General features: G+C 45.6%; 1 protein-coding gene across 7 annotated transcripts; it reads right to left on the bottom strand.

Annotated features, from left to right (window-relative positions):
- Nucleotides 1-3,695: 3,695 nt before the first annotated feature.
- eif4ba (eukaryotic translation initiation factor 4Ba) lies at nt 3,696-17,507 on the bottom strand. Of its 7 annotated transcripts, none has more exons than XM_067247077.1 (15): nt 17,460-17,507; nt 14,789-14,929; nt 14,238-14,443; nt 11,711-11,827; nt 11,254-11,308; nt 10,935-11,081; nt 10,430-10,576; nt 9,747-9,920; nt 9,096-9,363; nt 8,227-8,315; nt 7,661-7,916; nt 6,569-6,603; nt 5,201-5,330; nt 4,499-4,571; nt 3,696-4,078 (listed from the first exon to the last, which is right to left on the bottom strand). In XM_067247077.1, exons 1-15 carry the CDS (start codon nt 17,470-17,472, stop codon nt 3,998-4,000), a joined length of 1,932 nt encoding a protein of 643 aa, XP_067103178.1. In that variant the 5' UTR covers nt 17,473-17,507; the 3' UTR covers nt 3,696-3,997. The 7 variants fall into 7 exon arrangements, with proteins under 7 accessions (XP_067103178.1, XP_067103179.1, XP_067103180.1 ...); XM_067247078.1 differs by having other exon boundaries at nt 9,753-9,920; XM_067247079.1 differs by having other exon boundaries at nt 10,442-10,576.
- Nucleotides 17,508-17,709: the final 202 nt, after the last annotated feature.

Genomic DNA, 17,709 nt, shown 5'->3' with positions numbered 1-17,709 from the left:
TGCATGAAGTCGAACGCATCTAAAATGCCATGGTCTGGGTGAATACTCGATTCTGATTGGCTGCAGCCAATCAGCCAAGTAGTTCCAGCAAAACTGTTCACCGTTCTAAATTATTGAGCTGGCTACGTTGTATGAGCAAAGAACATCTTTCCTTGGTATGAGCCTGTACAAAGTGTCTGAAATAAGTAACAATAACATCAGGGACGCAGTCACGCAGTCAAAACCTTCGTTTACAATTTTGAGAAACTTTACCAAGCTAACATGTAATTACAACAACTTTTAACCTATTTGGAAAATTTTACTTTTCTGAATTTACTGTCAGTCAGTGTCACGTAACCGCTCATCTCACATCCCATTCGATTCACCTCGCTAGTCAACCTAGCTCTACTTCAGACATGCTGCGGCCAACACATAAAAATCTTGATTTGGGGACAATGACATGGCTATATTACTGGCTAGTCTTGTTGTTAAACATACTGTCAAATTATAATTACTGTTTGGAGAATGTCAACTTTGATGCGATCATCTGACATCCATTTTCTATTCAACCCGCTACACATGCTGCGGCCGTACTGTAGCCTAGTACTAGTATATTGCCGATACCTTGTTCGACATATGACATGGCTTGTTAGTTAGCTAGTCTTCTTGTCAAACACATCGTCAAATTATATTTACGGTTTGTCAACCGTACACAATGTTCTTGTCTATGAATCTTGTTAGCATAACTTAGCTTTCTGGCTAAAAGCTCAGTCCTCCGCTGCACGTAAACGGGCGGGGCCCCCTCCAGGACGGGTCCCATGTGCTGGAGCCCAGTCAAGCCCAATGGTAAGTCCGCCCCTGGTCACGAGTGTTTTTTTTTTTTTTTGTCAGTCACGAACTGAAAGAGGTTACCGGACCACACTCCGGGGGCCAGTCCAAAGCTGCTCGGGGGCCGGATTCGGCCCGCGGGCCACCTATTGAAGAGCCCTGGACTAGAGTATACCATCCAAACTGGCACACATTTCCCGTCATCTCTAAACGCAAAATACACTTTTTTTCTTCTAAACATCATGGAAATTGCTTTCCTGAAGACGAGGCCTAAAGACAAGATAAAGTTGTCATAAATTATGACCAATGAAAAATAAAAACATTTAAGGGCAAGAATAAAAAGTTGACATTTAGACATTCCCACTGGAACATAACACGAGGCATCAATAATGATAGATGTCAAAGAAAACATTTGGTCATGAATCCAACTATAATTCAAGACAAAAATAATAACTGGTGGCATGTCTGGCAGATTGTGTAGCTAGCCTGGGGAGAGGGCTGCTGAAGGGGAAGGGGGGGAGAGTGGGGGGTTAAGGTCCTGAACACTGCAGGGGGTATTCTCAGAGACGATGGTCATGTCGGTGGACCACACAGGTGGCCGCTGTCATTAGCTGGTAATCCTACATGACCAAGGTCTTGTACCCTTTAAAATCGGAACATTAAAAGAAATAGGGCACCACTTTCCGTTAATGTTAACTACCATGTTACTGCCTAGTACCCGCATTTATAGTTACATAGGAACTGCTATATGTAGTTAGTTACACTTCATTACAGTTTAGCGGCAGGCCTCAAGAAGGGAAACTTAAGGTTAGCCTTTCCTTGGGTGTGTGAATGTTAATGATCTTATTTTGGTAAAAACTATCTTCTGCCTCTTTATATCCTCCTTAAACCTTCCCCATACCGTGCTTTCTTACACTTTTGCAATAACCAATCCTTCTAACACTTCATGCATTTAACGATAGCCATTCTTATGTACCGGTACCTTCAAAGTTTTTACTGTACTGTAGGTAGGCTTTTGCTATTTAACATGCAAGTTTAAGCATCCTTGCAAGTTTTTCCTAAATGTAGGCCTACATTGACAAAATGATTGACAGCCTTTAGCCAAAACTAACTGCAACCAAGAACTTCCTGAATCCAGGGATGGGTGAGATTCATGCACCTTTCTACTGGCATTTTGATCCCCAGAGCAAAGTGCTCCCGTTCTTCCAGATTTGAAGAGTGCTTTCTCACAAGACGTCTTCACAAGTTTTCAATAGATCTAAACTGATTGCTTGACCCTTCAGAACAGTCTTGCTAATCAGTTTTAGCTTAAACCTTTCCAGGGTTCCTTAAACTGGAACATGATACACGGCTAGTGTCTGACCTCAGACGATTCCTATTTTCTTTATTTTTTACATTCTTGGTACACAATGACACAAAACAGAACAGTAAGTCTTCTCTACTAAAACGAGCAATGACAATTTGTGTGATCTCTAAATTGCAGGCAGTGAGTTCAGATCAAAGGTAGGCTACATGAGAATGCTCTGAACTTGGAGGTTTTTTGAATTTTTAGAATATGTATAATATTTTGCCAGATAGTCAGTTTTGTATTAAATAGCCTACATATGTATTCCAAAATGTACATTTTAATTTACTGGAAGAAAAAAATTCCGAGCTCCGACTTCTGCGGTAGGCTACATTGGCTAGACCTGCCTTTCTAAATAATGGCCCTTTGTGCCGAATTGTGCACATTAATGAGGTGGATCCAAAACTTATGTAAACAATATTATTTGTTGAAAAACAATTGAAAACGTGTACATTTAGCATACGCCATGTTTAGAAATCACAACTCCTTACCTTTTACGTATGCCATCTAGGCTAACTGTTCAGTCCAGCATAAAACGGAGCACGGATTATAAGTGTGCGTTTATTTCAACCCCTTTCTCAATGATAGGCATCCAATTATTCTCCTTTACACAATGACCACATATCTGTGGAAAACATGACAGCAATTTATTATAAATTAGAGGACATGTTACAAGTCTCTTAGTAAACCTTGCAGCCTGCCATGTGGTGCTTCTCACAAATGTTTGAATCATTTCCTTGAGGAAGAGTAAATCACTGCAACAGCTGTGCATTTCTTTTTTGCATTTCTTTTTTTAAGAGTATGGGAAATTAATGACTTGTGGTCATCATTTTAGTGGTGAGGAAACATTGAAACATCTGTGGTGTAATTGAAGATAATCATGAATGATACTGGATGTTGGATGAGGTGTTTTGATGGTCATTTTCAGGAACTTGGCCTCACAGTCCCACCAAGGTCTAAAGAAGTGTATAGCCGTTGTGAAATGCAAGCGGAAATGGGAGAACCAGTGAAAAATGGAAATCTGAACATCTAGGATTAGCATTTTCTTATGACAGTTTTGCCTAAATTAACATTGCAGCAATTAGTTCATGTGATACTAAATACAAGCACTATCAGAGTTAACATCTGGCCACTTGTACAGCAGCTCCTTTGTTTGCTTAGTTAAAGATCATATATCAGGGATACCATGCAAAAATACTTACATTAATCTCCTGATAAAATACCAATTTCGACCATCAACTCATGCTGTATCATAACCCGAATAAAGTGATCTGACTATGTGCAGGAGCAGCTGGGACTTCATTTCATTGCTACAAAAACTGTTCTTCACGCTCCCACATGCAAATGACTCCCAAACCTTCATGCTCCTCGAAGCATCAAGGGCAAAAACACAAATTATTTATTTTGTAGTCAACCCCCAGGGACAGCTATTCAACCCAAGGTTAACTGTTCTTCAACCAACAAACGTCCTCATCACCTCAAACTGGCTAACGCAGTAGATGAAGACTTAACCCGACGCTGAGTCACAAATATAACAAAAAAATATTTTTCCCCCACTTTATTTATTTATTACAATTAATTCATTTTTCCATCTCTTTCATGTGGCTACAACTCCTTTCCTTTTTGCCATTTAAAATAAGTCCAGTATGTGACTATTCTGTTTAGAAACCGAAAAGTCCTGAAAAAGAGGGGGTGGGGTGGAAGGGGAGGGTTCAAAGAAGAGGGAGGGGGTTGATGCCCTCCGCGGGAGCCGCTACTCGAGGTGAGGAGATTTCTTATTTAAATGTGAGATTCTTTTGTCTGACGTTTCCCCTCCTTGTCTCGCCGTTTTCTCTTATCGCCGTCTTACTCCAAGCCGTCCTCCACATCATCTCCTTGGTCTCCGTCCATTAGCAGAGCTGCGTACTTACTGGCTGAGCTGAACTTCTGCGTCAAACAAAACAGACAAACAAACATGTCCGTCAAGAGCGATCCCCACCACTCTCCCTTTCCTCACACAGCATGGCTTCAGATGATGCGAGAGACTTGCAGGGGCACCAGGAAGATATTTGGTGACTGCCATCATCAGGAAGGAAACCAGGTACTATCTAGCAGCAGAGAGCAGAAACCTAAGGAGTTTCACTGAAGGACTGAAGCCAACATGAATGGACAATTGGCTGCGGGGAAGTGTCAAAAAAGGGGGGGGGGGGGGGGCCTGAAAGCAACACTATAGTGTTGTGAGGATTTCCAATGGAAGACTGAACTGAAGACTGACAATGGAAGGGATGGGGTGCAAGGGAGTGGTGGTTTAGGAAAGACTAAATGCACTATGGGGGGGTGAGTCAGACTGACATCACCGGGACTCACGGGGGTGGGGGACTCTTCGTATTTCTTTGGCTCTGGTGCTGGTCTTGAGTCTCGGTCTCTTCTGTTATCCTTTCTACAATCAGAACGGACACTAGGTCAACCTTCGCTGGAGTGTCAAAGCCTTTTTAAAAGTGCACATACAAGCACTGACACATTTACCAAGAGTCATGGTACGATTGGTAGTGGGCCGCTGTTTGAATTTCAGGCCATTTTGATCAAGTCACATGAAGAAGGACATTAGTCACACCCTCGTCATCTCAGTAACCTCTAAAGGCTGGTTGACAGTTGTCTGCATTACTTTCTTACAAGCAGGTATCAATGTCAATCAATTGAAGTAGTAAACAATTTTGCAGTCAGGTTTTGCAAAAAATATGAATACATTTAAGTGTGCCATTTTTGATTCCGTACTGAAACACTTACACAACCATTTTAAAGCGACGTTTGCCCATTATTGGCCATCGGAAAGAGTAAGTTAGCAGTTCACAGCTTCAAACTGAATATATCCCTTGTAAAAGGGAATTGTGGTTAGTCTCTAAACAACTGGCCATCTTGAAGGACAGGAAAGAAAAAAACAATTATTAAACGTACGTGTCAGTCTTAAGTGATTTGACAAATCCCGCTTACTATTAACCAGCCTTTAAAAAAGGTCCCATGTAGGTATCCTGCCTCTCCCCCTGCTAGCACCACTCGTTTTGGGCTGACCTGTCTGCCTCCCTCCGTCGGTCTCTGTTGGCCCCCTCTCCTCGGCCCCGCCCAGCTGCAGGCCCTGCGGCCAACCCTCTACCCCGAGAGGGCCCCTGGTCCCGACGCACACCGTCCACTTTATTCTCGTCTGCAAGGGAGAGCCCAAACAGTGAGGATGGGGTTGGGGTGGGACTGCCGTTGAGGCTACGCTCAACTGTCGTTCCACGCCACCTTGGCTAAAAGCCCTGGTTGCATTGAAGAGCGTGATGGTTTTGCCTTCTTTACGCAAAGCGTTCTTGTGTCGAATGGGAGGTTCACACATCTATAGCATTGCCGTCTTGAATGCAACCGGACTTGGGGGGGAGGGGGGGGGGGGGCGTGGAGAACCATCGTCCTTTAATGGTTGCAGTGTCTGCCGCTTTCGCTCTGAGACAACTTGAGTCGAGTGAAGATAAAGAGCCACAACAAAAGGGGACACCCGTCATCTTCTGTCGACTGCACAAAGTAGGTTCTAATTGGCTGGGCACAAGCGAGATGAGGGAGCGCCCAGTGAACCTGGCTGGGTCTACCATCCCTGCTCCTGCCTGGTGCCCCGAAACACCCGTAGAAACCCGGCAGACACTGTGTCCGTTGAGGACCATGGGTTCCCCACAGCTACACTACAACCAGCTGCCCAGTGGTGTTCCCAGCTCAACTCTCTCTCTGTTCCAGTTTCCCACCTTTTTAGTGAAGGACTCAAGCCGGGATGAAGTGACCCAGCAAGTCCAAATCTTTCAACTGTTCTGAAATGGAATGTTTGTTTAATATATGCTGATGTGTCGTTGAGCACACTTCCATAGGGTTCCTCCTAAAACAACTTTTTGGACCAGATTATACTTCTTGCAGTGGGTTCAGAGATGGTTGAACCATCAGGAGAGGAGGTCCAGGACCAAGACTGGGCAGCACTACACTACAGGATTCCAGATTAGAGTACTCCAGATTAGACCACAGTATTCCAGATTTGAGTCCACTCTTCTACCCCCTTGCCCCAGTCTTCCCTTGTTAGATCCATTGAATCAAAGCACCAAATCATCAAAACACTGAGCTAGAAGGGAAATTACAAGAAGAGTTCTATTCAACTCCAGTCCTCTACAATGACTGGGATGTTAAGGAAAATCACATGACCAATTAGAAGTGATTTAGGGGCGAGGCCGATTAATAAAACCCAAAATTGTCAGTCACACTCAATCTTGACTTCAGAGCATAGTCTCTTAGTCTGGGAGTTAGACCAAAAGACTCATGTCAGATTACTCTGGATTAGGTTAGAACCACCAAAACGTCTTGATTGCTCCTTATTTAGACAGAAACACACTGACAATCTCACCAGTACCCACGAGTGGAACTTACCCTTTCCAGATCCTCTTTCATCTGCAGAATGAGAGCTGGAAAACAAAAAAACAAAAACAAACTCAAATATGTTGTCACCAACATGCTCTTCATTTTGTTGTCAAGCGTAATCAATCAGCTTTCCAATGCAACTCTTGCCGGAGCAATAGGTTGCTTGGCAATACTTTGACCATGATCGAAAAAATTCTGTATTGCACTTGCAAGTTTTGCACTTGGCCGGCCGCCAAGCTATGCAAGTGGGCCGCGAAGTGGAAAAGGTTGGGAATGGCTGTACTTTAGTATGCAATCTGTTTTGCAAGTTTCACATTCATTAAAATATCTAGCATTTGGACTGGATCAAGCTTTGCACACAACTTCAGCCAATTCTGAAACTCAGAATGATCCAACATGCTAGGATGAATAGTGAGCAATGCAGCAGCTAGTTTTGAAAGACGTCATTTTCTTTAATTCCACATCATTCTAAATGATCCTCCATAAACTTTATTGTGACGCAAGTGTTACAGGATCATTTTGATGAATAATAATAAGATTCTAAACACTGAAAACTGTTCCAAATTCTAAATGTGATTAGGCACGCTCAAGGCCACAGGCTAGCCACAAGCTTGTGTGTGCTCAAACCAATTAATAGATGTCAACACTTTTCCAGCTCACTTACATAGCCTGTAATTCTACAGCAATAGTTTAGATAAGATTTTTCCCAGAAACTCCTGGCCATCACTTGGTCCTTGTTTGCTAGGATGGAAACAGGCTACCCTGCTAGTTAGCTAGGTAGACAGCTAGTCATTTACTTGCCTACATCTTTTTGATGCAAGGAGAATAACCAAAACAAACTATGGAAACACTAGTAGGACACTTTGACTAATATATGCACATAATTCACTACTGGAAAAGAGGCAAGAATTGTCGGAAGTTGGGGAATCATGATCACCGGAAAACAGGTATTATAATAGGGTATCTAAAGTCGAGACGATAAATAAAACTAAAAAAAAATAGATAATTTTAAAGTTGTTAAATGTTTCACATTTAGTTTTTGTTTATAATCATAATAATAACCTGGCTTCGGATTTCACATAAATGATTAAGACCATTTACCTCAGCTTGGGGGGTGTGGTGCCACTGGGGGAGACAGGGGCGCGTCCATCACCATCGCTGGACCCAGCGCTCACCGTGCTGCGCTTGGCCCAGGCGTTCTCCTTCGGAGGGGGTGCAGGCATAACCTTCAGGGGCTCCTTAGAGGAGGTGGAGGAGTTGGAAGAGGGGGGGCGTGCCCCGGGAGAGGGCGGGTCATCTTCCCTACCACTGAACACCTCGTTCTCCACGGAACGCTCGCTTTCTCTACGCCGCGAAGCTGGGAGGAGAAAGCAATGAATCGTTTGACAGCACTAGTTTTTATTCTTATTATTATTGGGGGTAAAGCTGCAAAGCCTGGGTTTCAACCCAGGCCCCGATGCAGCCAGCTTTGACTGGGGGTGCAGTGAACATTTCTGGGGGGTATCATGATTACAGAAAGGGATCATAAGGTATGAAAGGAGACAAGTTAGTCGAAGTTGTCCCCCTTGCCAAGTTCACCATCTCAGATAAAACTGCCCCTCTCATCCTCTGACATAGACTCAAGTGCTATTGAGGTAAAAGCAGAAACAAGGGTGTTTTAAACGTACCTCTCCCAGAAGTGCTTCCGGGCTGTGATGACTCACTTCCTGTGCGGGAGCGTTCAGCGGGAGGCTCCTCACTCCGCCAGCTTGGGTCCCTGAGGAAGTGGGAGGTCTGGTTAATACCCTGAACCATGAAGCTAGTCTCTACTTGATGCATTAAATTGCAAAAAACAGATACCATCCAGTACTCAGAACTGTAGGAAAGCACCGCATTATATGAAATAGGCAAGTCCAATACTTCATAAGGCAGCTGACACTTATTAGCATATTAGCACAAAAAAAAAAGATAATGGACATTTAGTCATTTAGCAGATGCTCTTATCCAGAGGACACATTGTTATACTAATTATGTAATTAAATTAACCAATTAGTTATACTAATTATGTAATTAAATTAACCAATTAGTTATATTCCTATATTACTACAAATATTCCATATATTTATTAAAAACCTTTTTTGCAGAGGTTGGTCAACATAACCCTTGAATATCGTCCTGCACAACTGTCAACTCCCGACCCCATCTCTGCCCTGTCATATCTGTCAAGCAGGGTGCAAAAGGCCAAAACCCCTGAAGGTGCAACGCCCATAAGAGAAGCAACAACTCGTAAAGGGGGGGGTAACCCGCTCCTCTGTGTCAGAACATGACATCTCTTCCATTTCTACGTGAGTCATTTGTCTACTGCTGAAGCTTCACTCTGAGGTCATCACAGATCATTCTCAGCTTGGATTTCATTCACCCTGGTTGGTTTTCCTCTCCCTTTCTCTCCACAATTACACTTATGAATTACTCTTAAAACCGCTCCATCCATGAATCAATTCCTTATACCCCACAACAGAGCGACAACAACTGGTAGGGGGGAAACGCCGCTTGTGACCTGTCTCTGTCGCGGGGCTTCCTCTCAGGGCCCCGGTTCTTGTCCTCCTCCAGCTGCCTCTGCAGCCGCTCCTGCTCCTTCTTCAGACGCTCCTCCACCTCGCGCTCCTTGGCCGCCGTGTCCACCGGCTTGGCCCCGCCGAAGATGGAGGCGCGCCCGGAGCTGGGAGCCGGCGCTGGGGCCGCGCTGCCGCCTCCGCCCCCGGCCTGCTCCTCTTCCTTGGGTACGCTACGGGGCTTCAGGTTCAGCTTGGGCCTCTGAGTGGGACCTGAGAGAGGGAGGAGAGGAATTGGTTAAATGAGGGGGACGAAGGTGACTATGAGGTTTTGTCCGGAGACGTAATCAATCCTAAATCAGTTTCTCGCTGGTTGAAGGGACAGGGCGGGCGCTGCCGCCCTCTTCGCAGGATCGAAACAGACAGCGAGTGTAGACCTACAAGCAACGACCAAAACAAATCCAACCTTCTAATCTGAAGGCTTGTGTCCTGGTGGTGCACTTCCTCAATGATTGCTTTTTGATCGAAACAAACTAATTTCACACCACACCAATGGTGTTTCACACCATTCCACAGTTTGTGTTAGGGGAGATAACAGGATGGCTACTGCAAGTCGTGATGTTGTAAAGACGTAGTATTGATACTCTTCGTTTTACCCTCACCTTTCTCCTCGCGCCGTTCCTCGCGCCTCTCGAAGCGGTCTTCGCGGTCGCCGCCGAAACCTCCCCGGTCGCCGCCGTAGCGGTCGCTGCTGCTCCGATTGTCGTCGTAGTCACGGCGGAAGCCGCTGCCAAAGGCACGACGCCCCCCGCCGCTGCGAGAGTCGAAACCTGGGGTCACACGTTTCACAGAAGTACACAGTTCAGAACTGAGAGGGGGGGGGGGTTTCTTCAAAGCTCAAAACATACACAAACTGCAATTCAATCCTGACAAAGGATAGTGACAAACAGATCAATGACAGAACAAACAACTGAACTGATTCACATTTCCATTGTGCACATGGTAAAACCACCCAGAACTTGGATTAAGTCAAGTTATATTACAACACAGGGTTTCCCGCAGCACTTTGCAGTTAAGGCGGCCGCCTAAGCAACACACACAATTAAAAAAAGAGCGATATCTGCCGTGTTACTCTGTCCTGTATTCTCCCTTTCATTCCAATGGCAGTCTCCCTTCTCTGCAGCACGCATAAAAATGCGCATGGCAACCCCCCTGACCCCCCCCCCCCCCGGTAAACCTCACCCTACCACCTTAACTAACACATTTTCTGCAGGAAACCCTGCAACAGCATTCAAGAGTAAAAGAAAAACAAAAAAAGAATGTAAATATGGATCCTCACTCGTGGCCTCACCTCCCCGGTCAAAGTCTCTGCGGTCCCTGTCGTCATAACGGTCGCGGAAGCGGTCCCTACCGCTGTCAAAGCGGTCGTTGTCACGCCGGGGGCCGTCACGCCCGAAGCGGTCAGACTCGAAGCGGTCTCGTGACCCTGGTAGGGCGGCGAAGGGAAGAGAGGAACGTTAACGGAACAAAGCAAACAAATATTTGGAAAACATCCGCACAATCTGAAGAGTCGATAAAAATCAAGAAGACAATTGTTCAAATGTAAATGATTAAAAAAAAACTAAACAAGCAAGATATTAGTTTAGCGGGGCCTGGCATAGCTGTGAACTGCACCCCTAGCCTGGAAATGTTCCAGTTCCAAAGAATTTACTTCTTCAGGTCAAAAACCTCAGTGTGTGTGAGAATGTGTGTGTGTGTGTGTGTATGTATATATATATGTTGTTTTACGTGTGCGCGCCTGACGCCCTTGTCCTGCAGGACGTCTTGGCTCAGTGGTGACTCACTTTCACCAAAGGCCTCTTCTCTCTTGGGGGGGCCATCGTCGGCGTCTGCGGTCGGGCGGGCCCTCCAATCAGTATCTGTCTTGTCGGGACCCATGTCCGCCATGCGGCCTCCCCGGTCCCGACCTCCCATCTGACCATTGTCTCTCTCTGAGGAGGGGAGGAGGAGGGCAAAGACAAGTTAGGGGGGGGAAATTGACTTGTTTGGAAACACCGGCGAAATACATTTTCCCATTCATAGTTTTCTTTTATGAATTTTTTCACGAGGAGCCGCACATGTACGCAGGTCGGCACATTAATATTCACAAGGGTTCCGGCTCACCCTTGTCATTCGACTGGTCTGCGATATCCACGCGGATCCTTCGGTTCCCCAGGTTCTACGGGGACAGAGGAGGAGAACTCGGTTGGTCTGCGACGTGCATTATGAACGGTATTATCAACAGAGCTCCTCACAGTGATGTGGGGTCAGGTAGACATTTGGTTTCTGTTGAGTCACATTCGATTAGTTTGCAATGCATTCCACCCTCTCAATAACCAAACGGGATTCTTAAAATCCTAAATGGACACATGTGAATGTCAGTTTCAACTCATTTAGTGAAACATTGAGGTAAAGCTTAACATTATTTAGGTCAAATACAGACTTGATTAGCATAGTCATGAGAAGGTTTTTTTTAAGAACAGTAGCAATATTTTTTTCAAGGAATAACTGCATGGTCAACCACGGCAGTAAAACATGATCTAAAAGCCTGTTGATAGAACGCTGGGGTTGGTCATCTCACCTCCTCGTTAAGGCTCAGTGCCCTCAGCAGGGAGTCCACATCATCAAACTCTGCGTAGCCGAACCCCTTCAGCCTCTCGGGGTTGCTTGGCTCCCTGGGCAGGCGCACGGCACTGATCTGGGAGCGACGGAATGAAGACAGGGTGAGTCAGACTGACTGTGTGTGTGTGTGTTAGGGCTGTCAAAATTGCTCAAAAATTACGTTAGAATATTCCCTTTAAAAAAAACATTCGAATTTCTGGTTGCGCATTAGGCACGTCAACATGACAAATTAATACAACAAGATACAACTACTTGTATACTGTAGGTAGGCTTAAGTTATTTAAGTTTAAACATATTTAACAACATATTACCTACACAAAAAGAAGTAAATGAACTAATGGCCAAGACCGCAGACCTTGGCCTCTCGCTCGCACACACGCACTCTTTACATTTACACATTTACATTTAGTCATTTAGCAGACGCTCTTATCCAGAGCGACTTACAGTAAGTACAGGGACATTCCCCCGAGGCAAGTAGGGTGAAGTGCCTTGCCCAAGGACACAACATCAGTTGGCGTGACCGGGAATCGAACTGGCAACCTTCGGATTACTAGCCCGATTCCCTCACCGCTCAGCCACCTGACTCCTTTTCTTTCTTTCCCTCTCTCTCCCGCACCGTCGCGCTCTGTGCGCAAAGCGGTGTAAAATGAACGACAACAATAAACAAATGCTTCTGATCAAGAGTTCTGATCAAGAGTTTTGTGCAAGCAATTTAAGGTCGCGATTCTTGTCCCAAATTTGTCAGGCTTCATTCAGTGATTGAAACAAATATTATTAACATTAATTTAAGTTTTACAGTATAGAACCGACGTTGAATGCTCCGAGCGAGCTGTGCTGTGGTAAACATGGAGATGTAGCCTCAAGTTGCTAGTTGTTGAATGGTAAGCTAACATAGCTTACACACTACTTTAGCTGTAGGCTCAACAAGTTTATCATCAACTGACCAAAATCCGTGACCAACTGACCAAAAACTCATTTTTTGGGGTTACAATCACTTTCTCTGCTGCGGTCAAGCTGGGTTCTGCACTTTCTGCCATCTTCCACGCAGGTCAACTGTCAGCAGCGGCGCTGAGGCGCGCGCCCACCCGCAAAGCAGACAGACGCTGCTGCTGCGGTTGTGTTTCTATTAGATTTTTTTTTACATTCGAATATTAATTTTCACATTCTAATTTCTGTTTTTAACCACTATTCAAATATACATTCGAATTTAGAATATTCATTGACAGCCTTAGTGTGTGTGAGTGGTGGTTAGATTGGCAGGAATGAATGGAGTGGTGGTTAGCAAGACATGAGAATGAGAGAGACACCGTGGGTGCATCACTAAACGTTGGTTCCTCCCCGGGATAGTAAATGTCTGAGGAGAGACAGAGGAGGGGAGGAACGAGGAAGGTCGACACTGGGAAGCCTGGTCCACTCGCAGACAGTAACGCCCATCGCTAATTCCAATCTCAACCCCTGTGGTTTAGACTTGGAAACAACCTCCCCCCCCCCCCCCCCCCCCCCGCGAAGACTACAACCGTTTACATCCTCCAAGCATGGCTGTGTTAGCTAAACAGTTGGTAAGTACCTTCACTCGCCTAGAGTAACGCCACACAGACCTTCATGCATATTCATGAAGGAAACGAGTCAGCAGCGCTCCGAGGAGAGGCTTTTCCAAATACTGGGATGGTGTTTGGCACCGCACCAGCCTGCAGCCGTGGGCCTTCACACACGGTGACTAGCGCTATTTAAGGCGCCGGAGCAGACACACAGGAGGATTCTCAACTGCACACAGGTTTGTCACCGAGCGTGGGAACTCGCAGGGCCGTTACCAAACACATAAGACTGTCGTTTCTTCAGCAAAGGCATCCTCGTACAGACATAAGTCAAAACGAAAGTGCAACCTGAAAGTCCAGTTTTTACGACACTAAATCCTTCCACTGCTTCAAGCCCTGTGGGTTGAACGAGCCTCCCCGTTCTCAAACATTGCCTTGGAGAAATGGAAGCGGAAAAAATAAGCAGGGTGTGGGAATAAGAGATGAGCGAGTGGCATGGTTTTAACGATGACTGTGGGGAAAGCTATTTCGATTCATCTCCCAAAAACACTGGGGGATCGTCTCCAACACTTGACTTGTACTAGTGTCTCCAAGAAACCCCCAAGCCCTATTCTACAGACTCCAGTGGTTCTAAGAAAAGACACAGGCTGTAAAGCCTATTGTAAAGGCTCTCATTCACCCTTATAGCACCCTACATTAACATTTAGTCATTTAGCAGACGCTCTTATCCAGAGCGACTTACAGTAAGTACAGGGACATTCCCCCCGAGGCAAGTAGGGTGAAGTGCCTTGCCCAAGGACACGTCATTTGGCACGGCCAGGAATCGAACTGGCAACCTCCTGATTACTAGCCCGACTCCCTCACCGCTCAGCCACCTGACACCCTCCATATAGGTGGAACATAAGAGACGAGGAAAGGAGACAAGATGGTAGGAAGTGGAGCAACCATTACCGCCAGGCCTCGGAAGAAGTCTTTAATGGAGTCTTCGGTGACATCGTAGGGCAGGTTGCCCAGGAAGGCCGTGTAGGGGGGGCTGCGGGGTAGGCGCGAGCGGTCCACGTTGGGCTCGCGGGCCGACCGAGGTGCCGTGGGCAGGATGGAGCGGTCGATGGCCGGCGCCCTGTACATGTCCTCCTCCGTGTGCCAGGAAGTGGAGACTTGAGGAAGAGGAAAAGGAGGAGGGATGAGGTGGTGTGTGTGTGGAGGCAGGTGGTGTGTGTAGGCAGGTGGTGGTGTGTGCGTGTGTGGAGGGAGGTGGTGTGAGGAAGCAGTTTACTTGTGTCCAGGCACAGAATATTAGTGTGACAAAATGACTGCACTCCTGGTTCCTTAAATTATGAGTGCTTTGTCTTGAGAGCAACTCGGACGCAAAATAAAAAAAATCTACCCATAAAAACGACAATGCAGGTAGTTTTAAGGTGTACGTGAATCAGAGGACAACTGACTTCAATCGGACTTGAATGGAGTTGTAAGTACCGTGTCGAGGAAACGTGCAAACTCACCATCTCCCTCCAGGTCGTCGGTCTCGTCAGCCCAGCTGGTGGACTTGGCGGGAGGGTAGCTGGGGGCAGCATTGCCCCCACTGTCCTCGGCCAGGAAGTCAGTGAGAGTCAGGGTCTTCCCCTTCTTATTCTTCTTCTTAGCTGGAAGGAGAAGAAAAAACAGGGATGTTACAAGCTAGTCGTTATGTTTACAAGCAGATGAGACTTCCATTGCCCTGTTTGAGGACTAATGGAATGTTCTGTGCTTATGGTGTATTTAGTATAAACCAAGAGTTACACAACAAGCAATAACATACTCCAGGAATGCCATGTCATCATAAACCTCAACCTTTTAAGTTAGCTATTAATGGCTTAGTGGATTGTATTGTATTGAAAAAACTAATGGCAAAACAGAAAGTCCTTAAGCTTCCTCCATAGTCAGGACCACCGATACCCATTTGAAAATGTACACATTTCCATGATTCTTTTTGTCTCCTAAAGACAGTTTCGCCTGGGAGTTTCAACAGGTGAGTCAAGAGCTCTTATGCAAGAGGTCTAGTAGCCTTGAAAATGGCTAGACATTTTGACTTCATGTAGTCAGCGATATTAGTGACTAAGTAATAGGGCAATTAACAGCAGTCACAATAGCAACACACCCAAACAGCAGCTTAATGAGGAGCTTGAACACTGACCAAAAACATGGCAGTCGAAATAAATGCATAGATTGTCCCTAACAATTATACAAATGCCACCCCATTAAAAAAAAATACTCAAACAAGAGTAATTTGGTAGTTGTACAGGCTTCCAGCCTTGGAATACTATGGGATGCCATTTCCACAAAGTCTCCCAGACAACCCAGAAAAATCTAATTTCTGCCAACCCAACCCAACACAACAAGTGAATGGTTTTTGTAGAAGACTCACTTGACAGCTGCATATGAACAAACCGTTAGCATTCATTACCCAGCGCTGGGGTGCTCCCATGCAACCAGCAAGTCAGATAAGGGCTCAGCACTGTGCAGCCTAGCGTCTTCCAGAAGACGGTTTAACAATGTCAGCGGTCAAAGCAGGACAAGCCAACTTGTCCTCACTGGCCCATTCTAAAAGGGAGTGGCATGGCTGCACTGTGTTGTAACTCAGAACACACTTGTGCAGCCAATTATATGGCTTGTTAAAACGCTAGTTAATGAGGGGAAACGAATGCCGATATGCTCAACTCAGACTTTTTGCAAAGGAGCATGTGTCCAAGATATCTCCATCACTTCTGTCAACAAAATTTGTATGGGTACTTGCCCCCCCCCCCCGTGAGGAGGGTAAATAGAGAACCAATACAATTCGACGGGGCAAGTTTAGGTTTGTTTTGGTTTGTAGCGGACTGGAAGCAACAAAGCGGGATGGCAGCTTCATTGTGAAAATCCCAGCTGTCAGGACATTCTTTTCTCCTATGAACATCACAACCGCACACAACTTTGTTTACAACTCAAACCCTTGCCCGGTACAGTGTACATACTCACTGTTTACAGGCTGGCTGGACAGTTGTCACATATGCCAAACTGTCAATAAATCAATAGCACTTTGGCCAACTCTTACAGTTTTTAATTTAGGTGAATTATTTGGACACCCCCTCCCCCCGTCACACACACAAACCACAGCAATATCCTAACCTAAGCATCATATCCGTGACAAATGGTCTGATCAGCTTTCAGATCGAACTTACAACCCTAATTCACAAGTCTTAAGTTAACTGAAATGACATTTAGTTTCTGTGCATGCTGACGCTAGTTGGCAAGCTAACAAGGTGGCTTGTCATCCAATTCGGCTTCCATATAGCTAGCAATGTACAGTTAGCTCGAGCTAGCTAATCAGGCAAAACGATGTTTCTAATCTAGTGATCAATATGCCGTAGACACAATATGCAGGTTAATAGCTTGCTAAGCACCTTGCCTTAGTCATTATACAGGCTTAGTCACCAAAGGACTGCTGACGACGGGAAAGTCTGCTAAGGTTTAGGGCCTAGTGCTCGTGGCTACGCCAGTACCAAGTGCGCCATCGTCGGAACTGGAGTTTGCAAGGCAGTCGGCTTAAGTTGGGAAGGCGCCAGGGGTGTTTAAGACGTGTCAGACAACTGACCAGGTTCACCCATGGGTTTCCACATAACTCATCTGGGAAACCAAAATGTGCACGTGGGGGTATTCATTGAGAACCCCATACCATTCACCCAGCCCCTCCTCCAAGAAATGCGCTTGCGCCTGTAGCATAGCTTGCCTAAGCCGCGCCACTGAATTGTGGCTAGCATTGCTACGAAGGCACAATGTGGCATTTCTTTCCGCAGTGGCCAACACAACACCACATGTCATAAACCGACAAAGACAATTTGAAGAGATACAAGATCAATATTAAATCTAATTCCAGTGTCCAATCCGATGCACGGCTCAGACCAAAACTATAAGGAAAATGATCAAATAAAGCAAATCGCTCTCGCGGTGTAGCTAGTCGGCTACATCCCTTCTCTCGGCCCCTGCTTCGTATCCCTTAAAAACAATCAATAAATACTTTTCAATCATAAGACACTGCCACTGATTTCAACGGTAAGGCTTATGCGTTCCTTAAAACTACATTTAGTAAGTTGTGTCGAGCTATTACCCCCTGAAAACACCTAAAAAACCCAGGTCGTTCACCCACATAAACCTCACCTGACGCCGCCATGTTGGAGAGCGAGATAGTACCAAATTCCCGGATGAAGGCGTCAGAAGTTTATTATCGAGCGCGCGCATCTCTGTTCACGAGCCCACTGTTCACTTCTTGCCCCTACAAGTTAGAACAGTAGAGATAAGATAATGTTTAAAATAAGATCAGAATTCACGTTTTAAGTGATTTAAATAACATTACATCCATTAGCCAACCTCGCCCCATCTACATGCTTGTATCACTTGAATGTCCACT

The sequence above is a fragment of the Osmerus mordax genome, chromosome 1 (genome assembly GCF_038355195.1).
Source record: "Osmerus mordax isolate fOsmMor3 chromosome 1, fOsmMor3.pri, whole genome shotgun sequence".
In the NCBI taxonomy this organism is placed as follows: Eukaryota; Metazoa; Chordata; class Actinopteri; order Osmeriformes; family Osmeridae; genus Osmerus; species Osmerus mordax.
This window is presented reverse-complemented; position numbering and strand designations above follow the sequence as displayed.